Source organism: Sphaeramia orbicularis, chromosome 15 (genome assembly GCF_902148855.1).
Source record: "Sphaeramia orbicularis chromosome 15, fSphaOr1.1, whole genome shotgun sequence".
Taxonomy (NCBI): domain Eukaryota; kingdom Metazoa; phylum Chordata; class Actinopteri; order Kurtiformes; family Apogonidae; genus Sphaeramia; species Sphaeramia orbicularis.
This window is the reverse complement of record NC_043971.1, coordinates 14,871,441-14,890,912: the sequence shown is the minus strand read 5'-3', so window position 1 is coordinate 14,890,912 and position 19,472 is coordinate 14,871,441. Positions and strand designations below refer to the sequence as shown.

The following is a 19,472-nucleotide window of genomic DNA, read 5'->3' as shown; positions in this document are numbered from 1 at the left end:
GCTGTACACAGCCACAGTTTAAATGAAATGAAACAAAACGTCAAGATGTAAAAGAAGTGTGGATGATTAGCTTTAACCCATAAAGACCCAAACAGCTACTGATCTAAAATGTTTGATAACTTCTGATCCACTAATCCTATCAACATGATGAGATAATTAGTGTAAAATGCAGATTGCCATTTTTTCATGGTCATCAGATATGACCCATTTGGATGTCCAGAGGCTCCGTAGTGAACGTGGAAGCACCGTCATCTTCTACAACATTGATTCACCAATAAAACCTGTGGAGTTTGATCAGTGACAGTGGATGGACACACTTGGTTTATGTTCAGTTAATGTTGGATTTTACTGAAAAAGCCACTTTTTGTCCAGTTTTTTTCTGTTTCTGATATAATAACCCTCAACTTTAATCTGAGCTTTTATGAACATCCACATGATTAGTGAATAAAAAATAAGAAAATACAAAAAAAAAAAAAGCAAAATACAGAGGATAATATTATAATAAATGGTGATAAATCACTTAAGAAAAGTTAAATATGGAGAAAAAATGCAATTTTGGACCTGCCACTGAAGTAGCACAGGGTCTTTATGGTTTAATCAGAAATATTAGGAATTACAGTTATTTTCTTTACATAGTCCCTCCATTTTCAGAGGCTCAAAAGTAATTGGACAACTGACTGACCTTTAGCTTCATGTCCAGATGTGTTCTGTTCTCTGGTTATTCTATGACAAATGAAGCAGGTAAAAGGTGTGAAGTCAATTTCCAAACATTGAATTTGTATTTGGCTGCAGTTCAGTAGAATTCTCAATATGTGTTGCATAGAGGTGTCACTGTCCAGATGTTTATGGACTGTTTACTGACTGTATGACTGTATACGGCGGCACTGTTCTGTAGAAGTATCTGTGAGCCAGCTCGGTCTGTGGCCACCAAAAAGACATTAAGCATTTGAAGTAGAGCTGGAATCAATAAAAATGCAGTTTGTTTTTATTTAGTAGCTCTCAGAAAGCACGTGTGACCTGCTGACATACACAGACGCAGAAAAAATTATTAGACCACCCCTTGTTTTCTTCAATTTTTGGTTCATTTTAATGCCTGGTACAACTAGAGGTACATTTGTTTGGACAAATATAAGGATCACAACAAAAATAGCTCATAAGAGTTAATTTCAGAGCTGATATCTATCCATTTTCCATGTTTTCTTGATAATAACCAAAATCATTTAAGTTCTTTCATCAATAGCTATAGTATTGTACTGACAAAAACAGTGCTTTAAGGCATTCCATGTTTTCTTTTCTGTCTGTTTTAGTCACATAATACACAGAGGAGTTAGTACTTGATTGCATAACCATTGTTTTTGATGGTCTAATACATGGGTCGGCAACCTTTGGAATCTAAAGAGCCATTTTAGGACAGAAAAAGAAACAGAAAACTGTCTGGAGCCAAAAGATACCCTAATACCTTTCCTCAAACTGGTGACTGTTTAAGAAGCTCTTTAGGATTAATTTGTACAGAATATGTGGAGAATAAATCAAAGTTTCAGTACATTTACAGAACTACAAAGAAATGACAAAACTAAAGAAAAAAGTGATATTTGTCATTATTTTTATTTGATGCAAAAATCCACTGGTAAGTGAAGGCTTTCTTTGTAATGGAGAATACAGATGAATACCTTTAGTGTTATAAAATTCAAAAGTAGTCAACTTTTGCTTCTATTTTATTTTTTTTAATTTATTTGGGGTTGTTGTGGAAAATCTCTGTTCATTCGTCCTCAGAATAAAAAATGGTCTTCAGATGATCAGTGTCTTTCTATGTATTTTAACTGAAGCTTCAAGGTACAGGTCGTACAGAGGCAAAAGCTGTTTGCAGGAATGTACAAAGAATACAGCCTGTCATTGTCTCTTATATGAAACTAATAACAAAAATCATGTTCTCTCTTTGTTAAAATGTTATCTCGTGTGCTAGAATGGAATGTGTGGGAGTACAGGAAGAGATAACTTCTGTGAGAAAGCACCTCTTTTCGAAAACAGGTGTCCAAACAGGTGTCCTTGACCAAACACAGTGCAATACAACCATTCGTCTAACAGGATTAAAACCAGTCTCATATTATACAGAGTTCAAACAATCTTATATGTAATATAGAATATACGTAAAATTACCATTACGGGGTAGAGTCTGTATTTTTACAACTGCATAACATCAGAATCACTTTATTTCTATGGCAAAATGTGTACAAAAAATAGTGTTATTCATTTCCATATAGTTTTTGACAAAGCTACATTGAGCCACTGGAAAAGGGCCCAAGAGTCATATGTGGCCCCGGAGCCACAGGTTGCCTACCTCTGATCTAATAATTTTTTCCATGACTGTATATTATAAATTATATTGTGTTACCTGGGCTTTGGTTGTGTTGTAGAGTGCAGCTGTAACACTAGCAGGGATCAACAGGTTGTGAAACCCAAGGATTTCTACAATGAATAAAGTAAATCCTTGGCTGTGAAGGTCGCTACAGACAAAGGCAAAATGGTGATTCTCTTAACGCTCAGAGTTGATCGATAAAGTTAACATCCTCATCGATTGTTGCTTTGTAAAGCTCACTGTGTTTACACTCTTAGACATTGACTAACGTACATCTTTTTATTCATTTTGTTCCAAAAGTGTGTTGCTTTTGTGAAGGAGATCCTGCAAACAGCATATGTCTTGTCCAGTTCACACTTCCCAACAGGTTCATGAAATCCATAATGTTCTCAGTAGAGATCAACCGATATGGGTTTTTCTAAAATTTTAAAAAATTTGGTCAGCCGATGTCCGATATCTACAGCCAATTTTTGAGGCTGATTTTCTGTTTTTTTTTTTTTTTTTTTTTTTTTTTTAAAGCACATTGACCGTAAAATACAATTGAAACACTCAGATAATTATGATTTTTATGGGGCAGTATAAATTAAATTATTAATACACGTACACATAGTACTCTTAACATTTATTGAACTTGAAGTGCTGCCCACACAGGTGCTTGATTAAATATCTTATAACATTTTACTACTGATGAAATATCAGCTTTCAAAAAAAAAAATTAAGGTCAGTGGCTGATATTGAAAAAAAATCAATATATCAGATTTATCTTTAGTTCTCAGGTGTTGATTTTCTAGATGTCAGGTGTGTTTTTTTTTTTGTTTTTTTTTTTTTTATGACCTGCTTTGAGTCTTCGCCTCCTTCCACCCCATCTCAACAGAAAAGTACCACAGATCATTTCACTCCATTAGGAAAATACTGATGGTCTGCATTGCCTCCATCCATGATAACAGCCCACAAACTGTTTTCTACAGAGGATATGTGTTGGATTTTCTGCAAAAATATTTACACTTACTCCTGAGTTCTTCAGTGCTTTTCTTCTGCTGTTACAGCTGCTGCAGTGTGCAACACTCGACACTTTTATCTTAGAAACAAACTCGGCAAATGTCAAAAAACAAGTGGCTCCTAACACTAAATAAACTTAATGTAGGCATGCACAAAAACTGTCACACTGAACCTTTAAATTGTAAACCAGGAATGCAAACATTGCTTCCTCAGCATTGCTCTTCTTTGTATATCTTTATTTACATTTGATTAGATTATTTTTAAGTTACTGTAAAAGTAGGAAAGAGACTGTGGGAATAACATGAAACATTGTCTTGCACATTAAAAAATGCCTCTTTTTCACTACTAATAAGTGTTTTTTTTCCGGCTACAGTGCTCTGTGTGCAGCAGTAAACAAACAAACGGCACAGTACTCTTCTCAGTTTTCTAAATCTGCTTTGAATTGCTGGGTTTTTACTGACTATTGCTGTATATGATGTTTTTTTGGTCAGTGAAGCTACAATAAAAAGTGCTCTTCACATCCTCTTTCTCACTTTACAGCACAGCAGCAGCCACACAGTTTATTGGATATGAGCTGAGTTGTACCTTTTAAAGATACACTACACTGCCTCAACTACAGAACCCTGCTAAGGCAAAAAAAAAAAAAACATGCATGCTGAAGCCATCAGTGCACTCCCTGTTGGCTTTAGTAACACATAGGTTGTTCCTCTCAGAGCGTCCCCTCTGTTCCCTCAGAACCTCTAAGTGTCCACTCTGTGCTTGTTCTGGTCTGTTTTGGTAGAGTACTCTGGACCAGCTCCACAGTCAGTTCCTGCTTGTATTGGAGTCCCTCTCAGACTTCTGGAACATCCTGGATGAGATAGACAGCCAGACCTGGATTCTGGAGCCAGAAAAACCCAGCCGGTCTGACACCACGAGACGGATCGCCATCGGTATGAAAAATGTACACATTTAACAAAAACTAAGGCTTTTCCAGAGCTGAAGTTTTTTTTTTTTTTGCACAATAAAAACAGAAAAACAAAGATCCAAATAGAATGAATTTTGCAGGTGAGACAAAAAACCCCAAGAGGTTTATTATCTCACCCAAATAAGCGTAAACGACAATACAAAAACCGAAGCGGATATAAATGAGTGACATTAAATAAAAAAACAAATGAAAACATACATAAATTCAATCTGGTTAGTTTTGCTTTCACGCTGCAGTTTTTTTGAATGAATTAAGTAACTGTTCATTATTAGGTGTGTAAACGGTAGTGCATCTGACGTCGCCGTGTTGTCATATCAGCTCATTTTAATTAGTTCTGTTTCTTTTTCTTCTTATTTTGATATCACCAAGCCATCCGTAATGACGGTTCGAACCATGGTTGAGTTTGATCCAGACTGAGATTGCAAAAATCAAAGACGCAAAGTCTGGAAAATTTACACAGAATGAGGTCGATGTGGAAGACGCCCTGAGACTCCAACTGAAATTAGCACTTAAAATAATTAGGGAAACTGAGGACAAAATACAGTGCAACAGAGTACAATGCAAAATGAATGAAAACAAAATAAATCTTTGGGTAATATCAGTTAAATTTACACTCTTGCATCAAATGCACAGTGAACCAATCACTATTTTAAAATGAAGTCCAACAGGGTTTCCACATATAGCCACTTAATAAAGAAATCTGATTCCACTATGAACAGAGTCTATGGTTGTATTTATTTCCAGTGTAGTAAAGGTCTGTTACAGAAATAACCTTCAAATTATGAATACTATCATTCCAATCAGAATCCAGTATTCAACAAAGCCATGTTAAAATCTGCTTCATATAAAATGGCTTTTCCATGTAATTGAGTAAATATATAATATACATCTTTGCACAATATTGGACCTTTGGTAAACAACGTTGTTTTTAAAGCAGTGGTTCACCTTGGATCGACATAGAACTCAAACCAAGCAAATGTATTTTTCAGAAATATGTCACTGAGTACACATTCAATGTCAGCAGGATTTATTTATATATTTTGTAAGTACATACATTTTCCTCCCCGCATTCAGGCACATGACATTAACGTAATAATAATCTTCATGAAGATCACTACTGGATGCCTCTGATTCTTATGAAAATCAAACTGTAAATGTTTTTAAACAATATTCTTAATCATGTTTGTCAATTTTAATGGGTTATTGCATAGTCACTGTATGTGTTTTCTAGTATCAGTAATCTATTTACAATATGTTTATTTTCTCATGACTTTTTAGTTTTACTTCCTACAGTTTAGCTCAAATATCTGTATCTGTATCTGTATCGTTCTGCTGCTTAAATTTAGGATTTGCAATTAGTGATTGTTTTATTTTGCATCATAGTGGCCTTTTCAGACATCAAAACATGTTTCGAACTCTAAGGATGGTACGATAAGAAAAACAAGAGACAACCTCTTGTGTTACAGAGTAGTGCACGTCACTCGGGCTGACTTCACAACAAGATAAAACAGAAGAAAGTTGGACCTGACCACAGCGAAAATGTCTTGAATGAGTCGAGAACTGGGAGAACTGAGACTGACATGTTTAACAGGGTGTTCAATGTCTTTACAGAAAAATAGGTGGAAGAAATGTAAAAAAAAAAAAAAAGATGTTGCATTTACTCTTTATGTACATTTCAGAGCATGATTCAACCAACGGGCAGTGACCTCAGCTCCAAAATGGAACCAATGCAGAACCATCTTAACCCTTTCATGCATGACGTCCATGTTTGTAGACACATAGTTTGAGCTCACTTTCCAAAGGGTTATAAAGGGAATATTCTCCAAACCACATGGGGGCAGACTCTATAGACCAGGGGTGTCAAACTCATTTTAGTTCAGGGGCCACATTCAGCTCAATTTGATCTCAAGTGGGCTGGACCAGTAAAATATTAACAGTGAAAAAAGTAGATTTATATTATGATCAGGTTTACATCTACAAAGTTTCCTTAAAAACCTGAATAACATGAACAACTTGAATTGTCTTAAGAAAAACAAGTGCAATTTTAACAATATTATGCCTCGGTTTATCAGTTTATCCTTGACACAAGTGCATTACAATCACACAAAACATTTAGTAACAGGCAGAATATTGGTAAAATTGTATTTACTTTTCTTAAGACATTTCTGTTTGTCCATATTTCTTCAGGTTATTCACATTTTTTGTAAAAGTATAGTTTGGTAATGTAAACATTTTCATGTATTTTTACTTTTTTTCACCAAAAAAACAAAGAGAAAATTTGGGGTTGTCATTATTTAAAGGTTATTATGATAATATTTTACTGGTCTTGACCCACTTGAAATCTAATTGGACTGTATGTGTCTGTATGTGGAACCTGAACTAAAATGATTTTGACACCACTGATTAATATCTTTAGTGTAATTTTTGCATTTCACAAATTCATCCCGCGGGCCGAATTGGACCCTTTGGCAGGCCGGATTTGGCCCCCAGGCTGCATGTTTGACACCTGTGCTATCCTAAGCAATACAAACAAAAAGAGTTTTAGAGTTTTGACTGCTTTGTGATCTCTATGATGCCAGCATATTAATTACCTCCATATATGTGGCACGTTTGCAGTAAACTGAAACAAAATTGATGTTTTTATGGACCTTTGAAATGTCGCTTATTAGAAGTAAATGGGAGAAAAAAAAGATGTAAAACATTTATAAAAATTTTGAACTTTGACCTACTTTTCCCAAAATGTAATCACATCTATTCTGGGTCACTGGGAATCTATAAATTAAACCCAATTTGGTATGAATTTAACCAATAGTTTTGCTGCTACAGACATTTGAATTACTGCTCATTATAAGTTAAAGGGGCAAAAAAAAAAAAAAAGATTTAAAAAATTCATACAAAATTTGAACTTTGACCTACTGTTCCCAAAATGTAATCAGATCTGTTCTGGGTCACTGGCAATTTATAAACCAAATTAGGTATGAATTCAACTGAGAGTTTTGCTGCTAGAGCGTTAACAAACAAACAAACAAACCAAACCAAAAACAACACCCCTTGCCTCTTCTTCAGGGGGCGGGGTAACCAGTCAGTTCCTCAAAGTAAAAATAAAACTACAACTTCTTATGTACTGATGCAACTGGGTAAAATTAAAGTTAAATCTCAAACCACTTTTGTTTTGTTTTTTGTTACAGTTTTGTCAAGTCAGAGACTTTAAGAATAATGATTCATACATTAAATATCACACACACAGAAACCGGAGACAGTCTGATCTATATGCTGATCAGTACAGATTGTTGATGGAGCAAAAATGTCACCTGTGTCTGTCTGTGCAGGAAACAACGTATCCATCAAAGTGGAGGTGGATCCCAGACATCCCAAGATGCTGCCAGAGTGCTGCCTGCTGGGAGCCGAGCATGGTGGGTAGGGCCCTTGAGACATGGCAACACTTCAAAGTGTGTTTTCAGGCTGCGCGAGAGCAGAAGAAGTGTATCTGCAGTTACACACCCAGAGCTGACACAGTGCATTACAGCATGTGACAGCCTCCTCTCATTATAATAACAAACAGTCGTCATGTTCGCACGAGGTTTATCGAGAAAAATGATACTGTCGCTACTTTTAGGACAGATGGTCGTCAGTGAAAGAAACAAATGGACAACATGTGAACCTGCAAAGTCACAGAACCACATGATTCCTCGTAAAAAAAAAAAAAAAAAAGCAGATTCTCTATGTAATGGAATTAGATTTTCTTGAGTATTTCTATTTATATGCAGCCTATTTTTATTCTGCAGCATCTTAAAGGCAAATATACTTTTTTTTCCTCCACTATATTAGTCTGACTGCTTTAGTTACCTCTCACATTATAGTTTTTCATTCCTTTTCTGTCTAATGAGGGCCATGTATCTCCAAATATGTGATCACTGAAGCATTTACAACTTTTTGGAGCTGTTTATTTGTTAAATGTTTCATTTCCCTGTACTTTCCCTGTACTTTTTGTTAGAATTTTTGGATGTCTACTGTCTAAGACAAAAAAAACCCTTGTTGCAAATCTGAAAAGCTGTTTAATGAACATATGTTTAAAGGCATTTAAAGTTTAAATGAAGTTTAGTGTTGGAGTTCAAATTATTTACAATTTTGACGCCAATATTTTCACTTTTACTGCAAATGAATATCGGTTTCAAATATTGGTTGTCGGCCTCCTTGACTACTAATAATCGGTATTGGCCCTGAAAAAACCATAGCAGTCGATCTCTAATTAGAGCCATATGTGTTGTGGTCTACAGCTACACTTGCACGTAACACAATATAGTTTAGATTATTGAATCCAAACAAGTTCATGGAAATGCATATAAATTCAGGTTTTCATTTATGTGGCTTTTGAAAAGTTTGCTAATTCACTGAACATTTTATAGAAACAAGTTTTTTTTCACACAGTGTACAAACAGAACAAAACTAACATGACCACTTCAGGTACATACATATCCTCGGTCTGTGGAGTTTTTGTACCGATCAGACAATATCCAGGGTTGAATTAATGCAGAAAAGCATATAAGTAGCAGATTCTTACATTTAACAGCCTGAACAATGTCACATGAGGAACCCTGGTTTAGTAAATTACACATTTACATGATTTTTCATTCAGACTTCCTACTGGTAAGTGCTCTGCTGAGAAATCAACTCATTTCAGCTGTTAGGGGAAATAAGTGTCCTGATGCTTTGAATGAGGCCTTCCTTATTGCTTTGAGATTACGGACGTAAGCAATAAAGAACAAATTCTCAGTGTGTCTGCCTTTATTCAGATCAAATCAGTGAAGAATGTGAACGAAGAAGGAACGCAACACCACTATTTTTTTTTTTTTTTCTATTTTGTTTTCTCAGTCATCTCTTCATACGTCTACTTCAACCAGGCTGGTTGTGTTGACTATTGTCTTCCGTCATGTCAAAATGGCACGTTTTCATTGTCACCACGCCAACACGGCAGCCAGCCAGCGAGCTTCAGCGCTTTCTATTTAAGTCCCCGTCAATTGTCGGCCATTGTTTCTGTAAACCCAAGGTCACACAACTCCTAGCCTGTTGCCTAGCAATGCAACTCAAAAGATATTAAACGCATACACACTTCAGCCACCGAGACGGGAGGCAGGCGGCGACCCTCAAATACGAGGGGTCGCGCAGAAATATTGCTTTTTGCATGTAGGAATAACAAATAGTGAAAGTGATGAGCGCTGCACAGAGGCAGAGCTCCCCTGTGGAGCAGAGGAAGCAGTGACGGTTGGTACCTGGTAGCGGTGACGCCGGCGTCTGTTGAACCAGGCTGTTGTCAGATATGAGGCAGCGTTTCAGAGCATGCACGAGGTGTTTGTTTTAAGGAGGCTCTAATGTTTGGTGGGCTTTGTGCACAATAAGCACATGATGTTCCAAACCTAGGATGGGCCATGGACACGTTATAAAAGCTCATGTCAGTCATAGATAATTGTCACTATTATTTATTAAATTATGTCTGTGTTTGGTTGAAGGATATTTTTGTGGTTTTGCAGATATATAATGCTCTACTAGTGATAAAATGTTTATTTAAAGGGGTCATATTTTGCTAAACCCACTTTTATTAGTCTTTGGTACATTTATTTGTGTATTTGGACCCTAATAGTTTAAGAAGTTTGAATTTGAACCCTCCAGGTGCTGCAAAGCTATCTTTATATTCATTTTGGCAAAAATCGAGTGGATTTCTACAACCCGTTTGAATTCCTGCTTAATTTGTTACATTTTATAACTAGTTACGTCACGACATTTGCACATACACGGTTGTAGTTAATACTGAAAATATGTCCAAACTTTGAGTGGATTACCTAAAATTGTTCAGTTGTTGGTTGAACGGGACAGAGCAGCATGGTCAACAACCTAGAGGGGGCGGGGCCTGAAGTGGCTCATCTGCATTTAAAGGGCCAGTGCTCAAAACGACCTTTCTGGTGTCATTACTCAGAAATAGGGTTGAAGATGGACCTGTGGAGTTGAATTAATGAAGAATTCAGACCCAAGCAGAGCGTTTACAGTTTATGTAGACCACAGGGAAATGTTTTAAAATGCACAATTCCATTTAAAAAAGCCAAATATCACTCCTTTAAGTCAAAAGTGTTAACATCGGAATTTTCAGGGATGACTATACACCTAAACCACTACTGGAGTTCTGGAGGGCATCTTAAACCATAAGGTTCTCAGGGAATCCCTGCATTTTCAATTCAATTCGAACGACTTTATTTATCTCCACAGGGCAGTTTAGTTTACAGACTACCAGTCATTGAATTCAACAAAAACGTCCAATATACACACATACACAAACAAAACAAAATCATATGAACAGCCAGGATCTTGTTTCTGGGATTGATCCCAAAAGGGTTAATTGTAAAAGAAGGTGTGTATGTGTTCAAAATAATGACTGTGGCCATTAAGAACGCCATTACCAGAAACTGGTTAAAAAGGCAATGGATGGACATTATGGACGAGATCTACGGTATAGAGAAAATGACTTTGTATCTATGAGTCAAAGCAGCTGACTGGAGTTAATGGACACTATTCAAAGACCTGGACAGTGGTCACTCAACTGCATAAGTATTTGTTTCTTTCTTTCTTTTAGAGCTGCAACCGATTAATCGACCAGGTGCTTGAAGTCAATGCAAAAAGTCCCAGTTCGATTAATCGACTTGAATTGATTGAAGGGAGATATTCTATTGCAGTTTTCCTGAATTGAAGCTTGTTTGTGCGTCACAATAAGCGTCCATGTGAAACACAACAGTGGAACCAATGTTTAACAGCAGAGAAATGAAGGAAACAAAGCTTTGATTCGGGAGAATTGTGGTTGAATGATTTTTTTGGATCAATTTGAGTCCATTAATCGGTTGCAGCTCTACTTTTTCTTTCTTTCTTTCTTTCTTTCTTTCTTTCTTTTTGTTTGTTTATTTTGGATAATATTTCTTGGACATGTTAATAAACAAAACTAAAAGTGTAAAAAATATCACTACTGGAGTTCAAGTTATCTATGCAACATTTCTATTCATATGAGTTTGTATAATCAACACCTGTGTTTTATTCCTGTCTTTAACCATGTACATACTTGTACTGTCTATCTTTAACCATGTACATACTTTGCACATCTGTCAGTACAAATCAGTGTAAAATGACACTGAAAATACGTATCAGAGGAAGTCATTTGCGTATTTGTATGGTTCACTTGTCTCTTATACTTTGTAAACTTGACATAGTTCTCAGATACACACAAATGCAGTTGCCTAATGGGTGTGAATGTCTTTATTTTTAGTCTGGGTTTATCTTGATAATATTTCACATTGTAATGCAACATAATTTTAGGAAACGTAAAAACCTAGCCAGCTCCAATATTTAGTTAAAACACAGTAATGTACAATTGAAAAAGAACTGCGGGTAAAATAGGGTTTCTTTAAGTGATATACCTGAATATGTAAAAGTAAACCTAAATCAACAAAACATATATTTACATAATGATAATTACAATATAACATATCGTGATAATTATTATTATTATTATTGTTTTACTGCCCAGCCCTGCAATTATTATTAGATTATCTGTTATTCTGAGCAAACTAACATTTTTTATTTTCTTGCAGTGGTGACGCCTCTGAGGAACAAACTCAACGCCAACATGCACATGTGGTGAGAAACTTTTCTTCCATATTAGTGTTTTGCCGTTTTCAGCTGACTCATATTCATAATAATTGTATTTGATCATGAATTGTTGGTTCTCATGGTGATGGGAGGTGGAAACTGACCGTATCGCCAACATTAACAACGGTATATGTACTCTGGTTCTGTGTACTTTACAAACAGCATTGCATCATGGGTATGGTGGAGTATTTAAGGTCCAGTGTTTCTGATTTTTACTGTAAAAGAAACACAGAGATGAAGTGTAGTATTTATTATTATGTTTTTTATTAATGTGTAATTATGTGAAAATAAGAAACTTTACATTAAAACAAACAGTATATTCAGTTGCAGTCCTCACCTTCACCAGTAGATGTCACTAAGTATCACACACAGAGCCTTTAATGTTGCGAAGCTGGTGAGTTTATATAATAATCCTTCAGCAAAGTGTTGATTTTGTTGTGTTCACATTGTCTCCATAGCAACATCTTTACAGAAATAACACAGATCACAGATGACTGACAACAGATTGATTATCAATATTCAAAATTTGATAATGAAAACCTAAATATACTTGTGATAAGTCTTATGTTCTCGACTATTCAAAATGCAGGTCATGATAATACTAATGATAATAACAATAATAATGACAAATTTTATTTATGGGCGCCTTTCTTGGCACACAACACAAACATGACTCAGTATCGTCAAATTAACATCACTCAGCCTGTTTTATTTTATCATTTTGTACATTTTTACATTGAAATATATTTACATTGAACTTCCCATTGTATTTAAACATTTGTAACGAAGCTAATTTTAATGAAAGTGCTTTGTTTCACGTGTGCTGTTACTGTCTGTTATTAAGACAGTGTGTTTTCATTTATCTGGCTTTATTTTGAAAAAACAGCTCAGAAATAGTCTTTTTTGATGCTTCATATGGTCACGGTTCACAACTAAAACTTCAAATCCCTTCAGGAATTACAACCATTCTGTCACAGTATATTGGGATATTAGTTTTTATCCATATAATCATTTCGTGCTATATTTTTTTTTCTAACCTTTGCTTGTGTTGGCGTCCTTCTGACCAGCCGCCGCACACACTGCTTTAATAAATCTGAAGGCAGGAAAGAAGACGTAACTCATCAGTTTGGAAAAAAAAAAAAGCCACAAATGTTAGATTTCACCACAGGTTCTAACATTTGCTTCTCTGCATGACACGTCTCAGGAAAATCTGCCTCCGCCACCATTCAGCTTAAATGCTACTGCTGCTGCTGTTTTTTTTTTTTTGTTTTTTTTTTTAACCAAGGGTGAAAGTCTCCTAATCATCCCCCAGTGTCTCTGCAGGCTCATTTGCATGTGGTTAATTAGTGTGTGAAGGAGCTGTCTGTGGTCTGCTGGCAGGAACCCGGACTCCAGCGTCTTGCACAACCTCCGGGATGTTTTGGAGATCGAATTCCCGTCACCTGCCACCCACGAAAAATCTGTAAGTCACACAGTTGCCCCCTTTCCATTTCAAACATGTCCATTCCCATCACAATTACCTCAAGGAGCTGTGTTCACCAGTGTGTGTGTGTGTGTGTTTGTGTGTTTACATCTATGCATCCTGTCTGTGCGTCTGTTTGAGCTTCGAGTCATAAGGGGGCGGACGTACACTATCGCCTATTTTTCCGTCTATTTCCATATTTTTTTTTCTTCCCCTCTGTGTTTTGTTTTTTCACGAGGTGGGCACAACTTCGCCTTTAATTGGGTTGTTTACAGATAAGATCATTAGAATAACAAAGATGGCAGAATTCTCTGCACTATCAAATCGCTTTAATCACGCAAAACCATTTATCTCTTTTTTTTTTTGGTCCAACACTCGTTCTTTTCCCCTCCCCTCTCTGCAGATGGGTTGAAAGGGCGCCGTGTTTATCCGCTGTCGCCGCGGTGATTAATGCCTCAGCTTCATTAACATTCAGAGGAGTGCAAAAAAGTTGAGTTGTCCAGATGTTGATTTTTTCTTTTTTTTTTTTTTTTTTTTTTCTTTAACCTGCCATCCTCTCGCTTAATGGATAGCTCCAGAAAAACAGGAGCTTCTCATTACACCAAAATGCAAACGAGAGCATGGGAAAAGTGTGTGTCGATGGTGGGACTGAAACGGAGAGAAAAACACAACGCAACAGGAAGTGATGTCATCGTGACACAGGCCCGTCTGAGTCATTGGGATCAGCAGCCAGTTAAAAGTAAACCCTCAAAGATCTAAACCACTACCAGTGAACTAAAGCATCTACTGATCTAAGATGTTTAAGAACTGCTGATCCACTAATCCTATCAATACAGGTCAATAAATCAGGTGAAATACAGTTTGACATATTTACATTATCACCAGGTTTGACCCCATTTGGACGTTCAGAGGCTCCGTAGTGAACGTGGAAACATCATCTTCTGCAATATTAAGCACATTCACATAGGGATGCACTGATACCACTTTTTTCCGGACCGAGTACGAGTACTTACATTTGAGTACTTGCCGATACCGAGTATCGATACAAGTACTTAATCCCATTCCAGTTGTTAGTTCCTTTTTTTATTGCTATACTATACTATTACACTTGGGTTACGTACATTTAGTTGACAGATTTATACTTACTTACCTTACATTACAGGGATGTGAAAGTCAATCTGTTCTAATGTGTAGACGGTGCTTTGAAATAGAACCGGTCATTGACTCATAATCTTTCATATTTTGACTTTGCTGTGAAAATTACAGCCGATTAGAACTTTTGACCCAAATTTGGTAAAGTTCTAGTATTTTCATCCTGAAGCACTTCACCTTCAGACCAGTCCTCCATCAGGTCCATAAACACCTCATATCGCAACTTTTCATGGTTACTTTGGATAAAATCGGTGCTAGATGTTGCCTTTAACTCATGTCCGCCTGTGTTTGTAGAGCTTCAGTGTGGAATGTGGGATCTGTTACTCCTATCGCCTGGAAGCTGCCATTCCCGATCAGGTGTGCAACGACCCTCGCTGTGGGCAGCCCTTCCACCAGGCCTGTCTGTATGAGGTACGCTAACGAATACACACACACACGCTGCTGTCTGAACAACAAATACACACTTTATCATCAGGTTTGTGTTGTGGTCCAGATACTGAAGCATAGGGATCAGTTTTTGTTTGTACAGGGTGGGGAAGCAAAATTTACAATATTTTGAGGCAGGGATTGAAAGACAGTGTATGACCAGTTAGTTTATTGAAAGTCATGAGAATTTAAATCTTCAAATCATATTTTACTGCATTTCTAACGGTCTTGTTGTCTACCTCAAGTTCAATTGCCATTTTTCTCATGGATTTGGTTGGATCCTTTAGGATTTTGGATTGGAGAGCTTTAATAAAAGCTTTGGTACGTTTTTTGTTGCTTCCTCCACTTCCAGACTTTCTTGTAATAGTTTTGCTCATAGTCATTCTCTTCTTTCCATTATAAACAGTCTTTATGGACACTCCAACTGTTTTTGAAATCTCCTTTGGTGTGACGAGTGCATTCAGCAAATCACACACTCTTTGACGTTTGCTTTCCTGATTACTCATGTGGGCAAAAGTTTGTGAAAAGGTATGGATAATAGTGTTAGGTATGATTATGACATCAATATACGTTTGGTTTCAAAACAACTGACGTAGTGCCTGCTGAGAAAAAACAACTAAATGTTCATTGTAAATTTTGCTTCCCCACCCTGTATATTGTTTGTCGTTAATAGAGGGTATGCACATTCAGTCGTCACTTCCCCCCAGGCCACGCCCCTCTAAGTCAGGCTGAGTGGCAAAAACCAACCACACTCAACATGACGGAGTATAGCAGTAAACACAGCCAGACCGGGAAAATATGAAATATGAAATTAAATGAAGGACAATTGGACTGGACATGGATCTGTACGAGCTTCCAAAGAACAAGTGGTCCACGAACACTGACATGTGGACAGAAATGGAGTATCCTGACATCCAGGGTGGAGGGGATCATTGCTACTTTTACCTGAAACAAATATACATGGTTTCATCATTACTGACAACCCCAGTCCAAAACTAGGGCCCAGATCCAGCTGATCCAAAGCGCATTTACAGTAGACCATGTACTGACCCCAGTGAATATATGCAGGATCTACAGGGACTGAGGAGATTTACTGAGTCTAGTTCAGATCAGGTACTTTATACAACACATACTACTGTTGTGGACCAGCAGGGGACGACTTTATTCTGGTAAATTAGGATATTTTTCCCACCCGTTTTTAAATTATGACATTATTCTTGTAATATTATAGCTTTATTGTCGGAATATGATGACTTTAATCTCATAAACGAATGACATTTGTGTTAAATTGAGTTTTTTTTTTCTAACTACGACTTTATTCTCATAACATTGTGATTCTTTTTGTATTCGACTTTATTCTCATAAAATTATGGGTTTTATATCAATATTTTATGACTTTGTTCTCATAGTGACAAGCGTTTTTATTTTCTCATGTGGTCCTAATACTCCGTCGTAGCTTTATTCTCCAGTTCCCCCGTATTTAAAAACTAGGTTAGCCTCAGTTTCAGTTAGTTTACTAATCATGTACACTACCAGTCAAAAGTTTGGACTCAACTGGTTTGTCTTTATTTTCACCACTATTTTATTTATTTTATTTTATTTTAGATTCTTCAAAATAGACACATTTTGCTTTTATTTATGCTTTGCACATTCTTGGCATTCTCTCGATGAGCTTCATGAGGTAGTCACCTGAAATGTTTTCCAAAAGTCTTGAAGGAGTTCCCGGTGATACTGAGCATTTGTTGGGCATCTGTGGTCCATCTCTTGCCATTTAAATTAGAAGGCGAGTCCAAACTTTTGACTGGTAGTGTAGGAGCACAAGGTTCAGAATCACAAAATGAAGACAAAAACCATGAAAGATCTGATCATGAAACCAAGAGCTTTACTAAGAAGTAATGTTAGCCAAAACAATATGTAATTTATGCTGTATTTTTAGGTAAAATACAGCATAAATTAATGTTACCTGACACGAAATGGGATCCACAAAACTAGGTTTGGTTTCCTGGATTTGTGGATCCATCTACTTCTCTTTTCTTTGTCTTTCTGTGTCTGTAAAACGATAGCTTCAACTGCTTTTCAAACCTGTTCATACAATCAATCACACAACAGCTCAACAGAGTTGATGGTCATATGAACTATGTTTTCAGGTCAAAAATGTCCAATTTCATCACAATTAATGCTATATTTTCATGTCACAAATGGCCAAGTTATATTTTAACTGAATTTACCTGAAAAACAAATATTCTATTCTTTTAGATTCCCCAATTTTTCTTACAAGATTCTATCCTACGTATCACGTTTTATTTTTACAGGTTGCAATATGGAGTATGGTGCTGATCCGTCCTGCTTATGTTACGCCAATACATACATTAAAAATGTCACACATCACTTTTTAAATCAACAGTTTTCTAATAATAAGCATTTTTATGAAGAAATAAGAATTCTATATTGTTATTTACTCTTTAGTATGATGATAAACTACACAATAAATAATTCTGATCCTAGTTTTTGCACAGGGATCATTTGTGGAAACGGTGACATGGCTGCCGAGCATCAGTATGATGGGATCTGTAACAACCATGTCACATCCGTCCACTGCCACATTTTGTGTTTTTGTGTCAGCTGTTATTGTTTTAGATCAACAATACTAACATTTATGAATAAGAGGATTATTAGCAATAGTAAGTATATAAGTTTATTACTAATAAAGTACTGGTACTGACCAGATCATCACAGGTAATGTCACGTCCGTCTGCCAGCAAAAGTTTTCACCTACACATGCTATTCAAAATCCAGTATTTCTGAAAATAGAGCTTCTACTGTCAAATACACAGTTCTATGCATTTCTTGCAACTTTTTTTTTTTTTTTTGACAAAAATGAACATTCATTTGACTCCTTAAGTAAATTTTAGCCGTCAGACTCAGTGTTGTTGTTGCCCCAAGGTCATGAAACTGCCGTGAAAAAACCCACACATTGCCATTTTAAAAGGTTGTAGTCCGATTAACACAGAATAAACGGCAGTTGAATGCAGTTTTTCCAAGTGTTGCTGCTGTATTTCGTTCACACTCGGGGCTTTTGTTCTTAACATTCCACAGCAAAGCAAAAGATGGTCGGGGTGGACGACCGCCGCACAAGAAATGTCGGAGCAGGGATTATCTGCATTTAGATGTTCTTTACTCAATGTCGTACTGAGATCTTTGTAAAGGCTAAAATAAAGTGGCAGGAGGACATTCTGAAGTTTCACATGAAAGCCCTGAAAATGCTCCCAAGTATGAGATAATCTTGAATATACCTTTAAAGTGTGCAGTAATAGGTGTACATTAACAAACGCGGCCGTCACTTGACACTGACACGTCACCTCCAGACGAGCGCTTTTAATGAAGTCGTCCTCGTTTTCTTTGTTCTCCAGTGGCTGCGAGCGCTACCTTCCAGCAGGCAGAGCTTCAACATTGTTTTTGGAGAGTGTCCTTACTGCAGCAAGGTACGTCACGCCGACAGCATCCTTCATAAAGGGCCTTCACTTCAGCCGGCTTTATCAGCTCGCCTCTATACATCACCCCCGAGTGCATCGGCAACAATACGCCGCTTTCAACCGTTCGTTTTTACTGACGTGACTCTCCATCATTCACACACATCCTGCATTGTGCCTTTTGCTCATTCAAAGTCAGACCCCAGTTCGGCAGAGCACAGGAGCTCAAAGATTTAGAAGTCCTTCAGTCACAACAGGTTTTTGTCCAGGGGTGGAAACTCTATGGGGATGAAAAAAAAAGACACTAGAGGTCTAAGGTCATGCCCATCGCCGCCACAGAAATGTGACTAAATACTACTTCCTGTCACCAGTATTTCAGAACAAAGTGTGTTGTAGATTTAATTAAATTATACCCAACTGGGGTTTAACTAGTGATAAAACATTAGTGTAACATATCCTCCTGAGACCCAGCCATGCATTTTTGTCCTCTGTAGGAGACAAGAGGTTCACAGCTTTACTGAGGGAAAAAAACACACTGTCCACTGTAAAGGACATTCCATAAAAATGCATCGGAAAAAACTGTTGCGTCGTGCCGTTTCCAACAAAGGCAATTATTATTTATAGCAGGGGTCTCAAACTCATTTTCTTTCAGGGGCCACATTTCAGCCCGATATGATCTCCAGTGGGCCGAACCAGTAAAATAATAGCATAATAGTCTGTAAATAATGACAACTCCAAATTTTTGTCTGTTTTCGTGCAAAAAAACCCAATTAAATTATGAAAGTAAGTATTTTGAAAAACTATCCAAACAAGAAAGTGAATTACCTGAAAAAAATGCAATTTGTATAAAAAAAAAAATTAAGAAAATTTAGTGCAATTTTAACAATATTCTGCCTCAACTTATCATTTCTACATGTGCATTACGGATCAGATCTACAAAGACACTTAACACTT

General features: G+C 36.7%; 1 protein-coding gene across 3 annotated transcripts in view; it reads left to right on the top strand.

The window, feature by feature from the left end:
• Positions 1 to 19,472, top strand: part of fancl (FA complementation group L) — a 52,971-nt gene that overhangs the window by 31,294 nt on the left and 2,205 nt on the right. For 2 of the 3 annotated variants that reach the window (XM_030156595.1, XM_030156597.1), the window contains 6 exons: positions 4,137 to 4,287; positions 7,652 to 7,735; positions 11,951 to 11,996; positions 13,389 to 13,470; positions 14,917 to 15,033; positions 18,459 to 19,022. In XM_030156595.1, the coding sequence (XP_030012455.1) occupies positions 4,137 to 4,287; positions 7,652 to 7,735; positions 11,951 to 11,996; positions 13,389 to 13,470; positions 14,917 to 15,033; positions 18,459 to 18,755 (777 nt within the window). In that variant the 3' untranslated portion in view covers positions 18,756 to 19,022. Of the gene's footprint in view, positions 1 to 4,136; positions 4,288 to 7,651; positions 7,736 to 11,950; positions 11,997 to 13,388; positions 13,471 to 14,916; positions 15,034 to 18,458; positions 19,023 to 19,472 lie in introns of those variants that run through there. The other variant, XM_030156596.1, reaches the window with a different exon arrangement.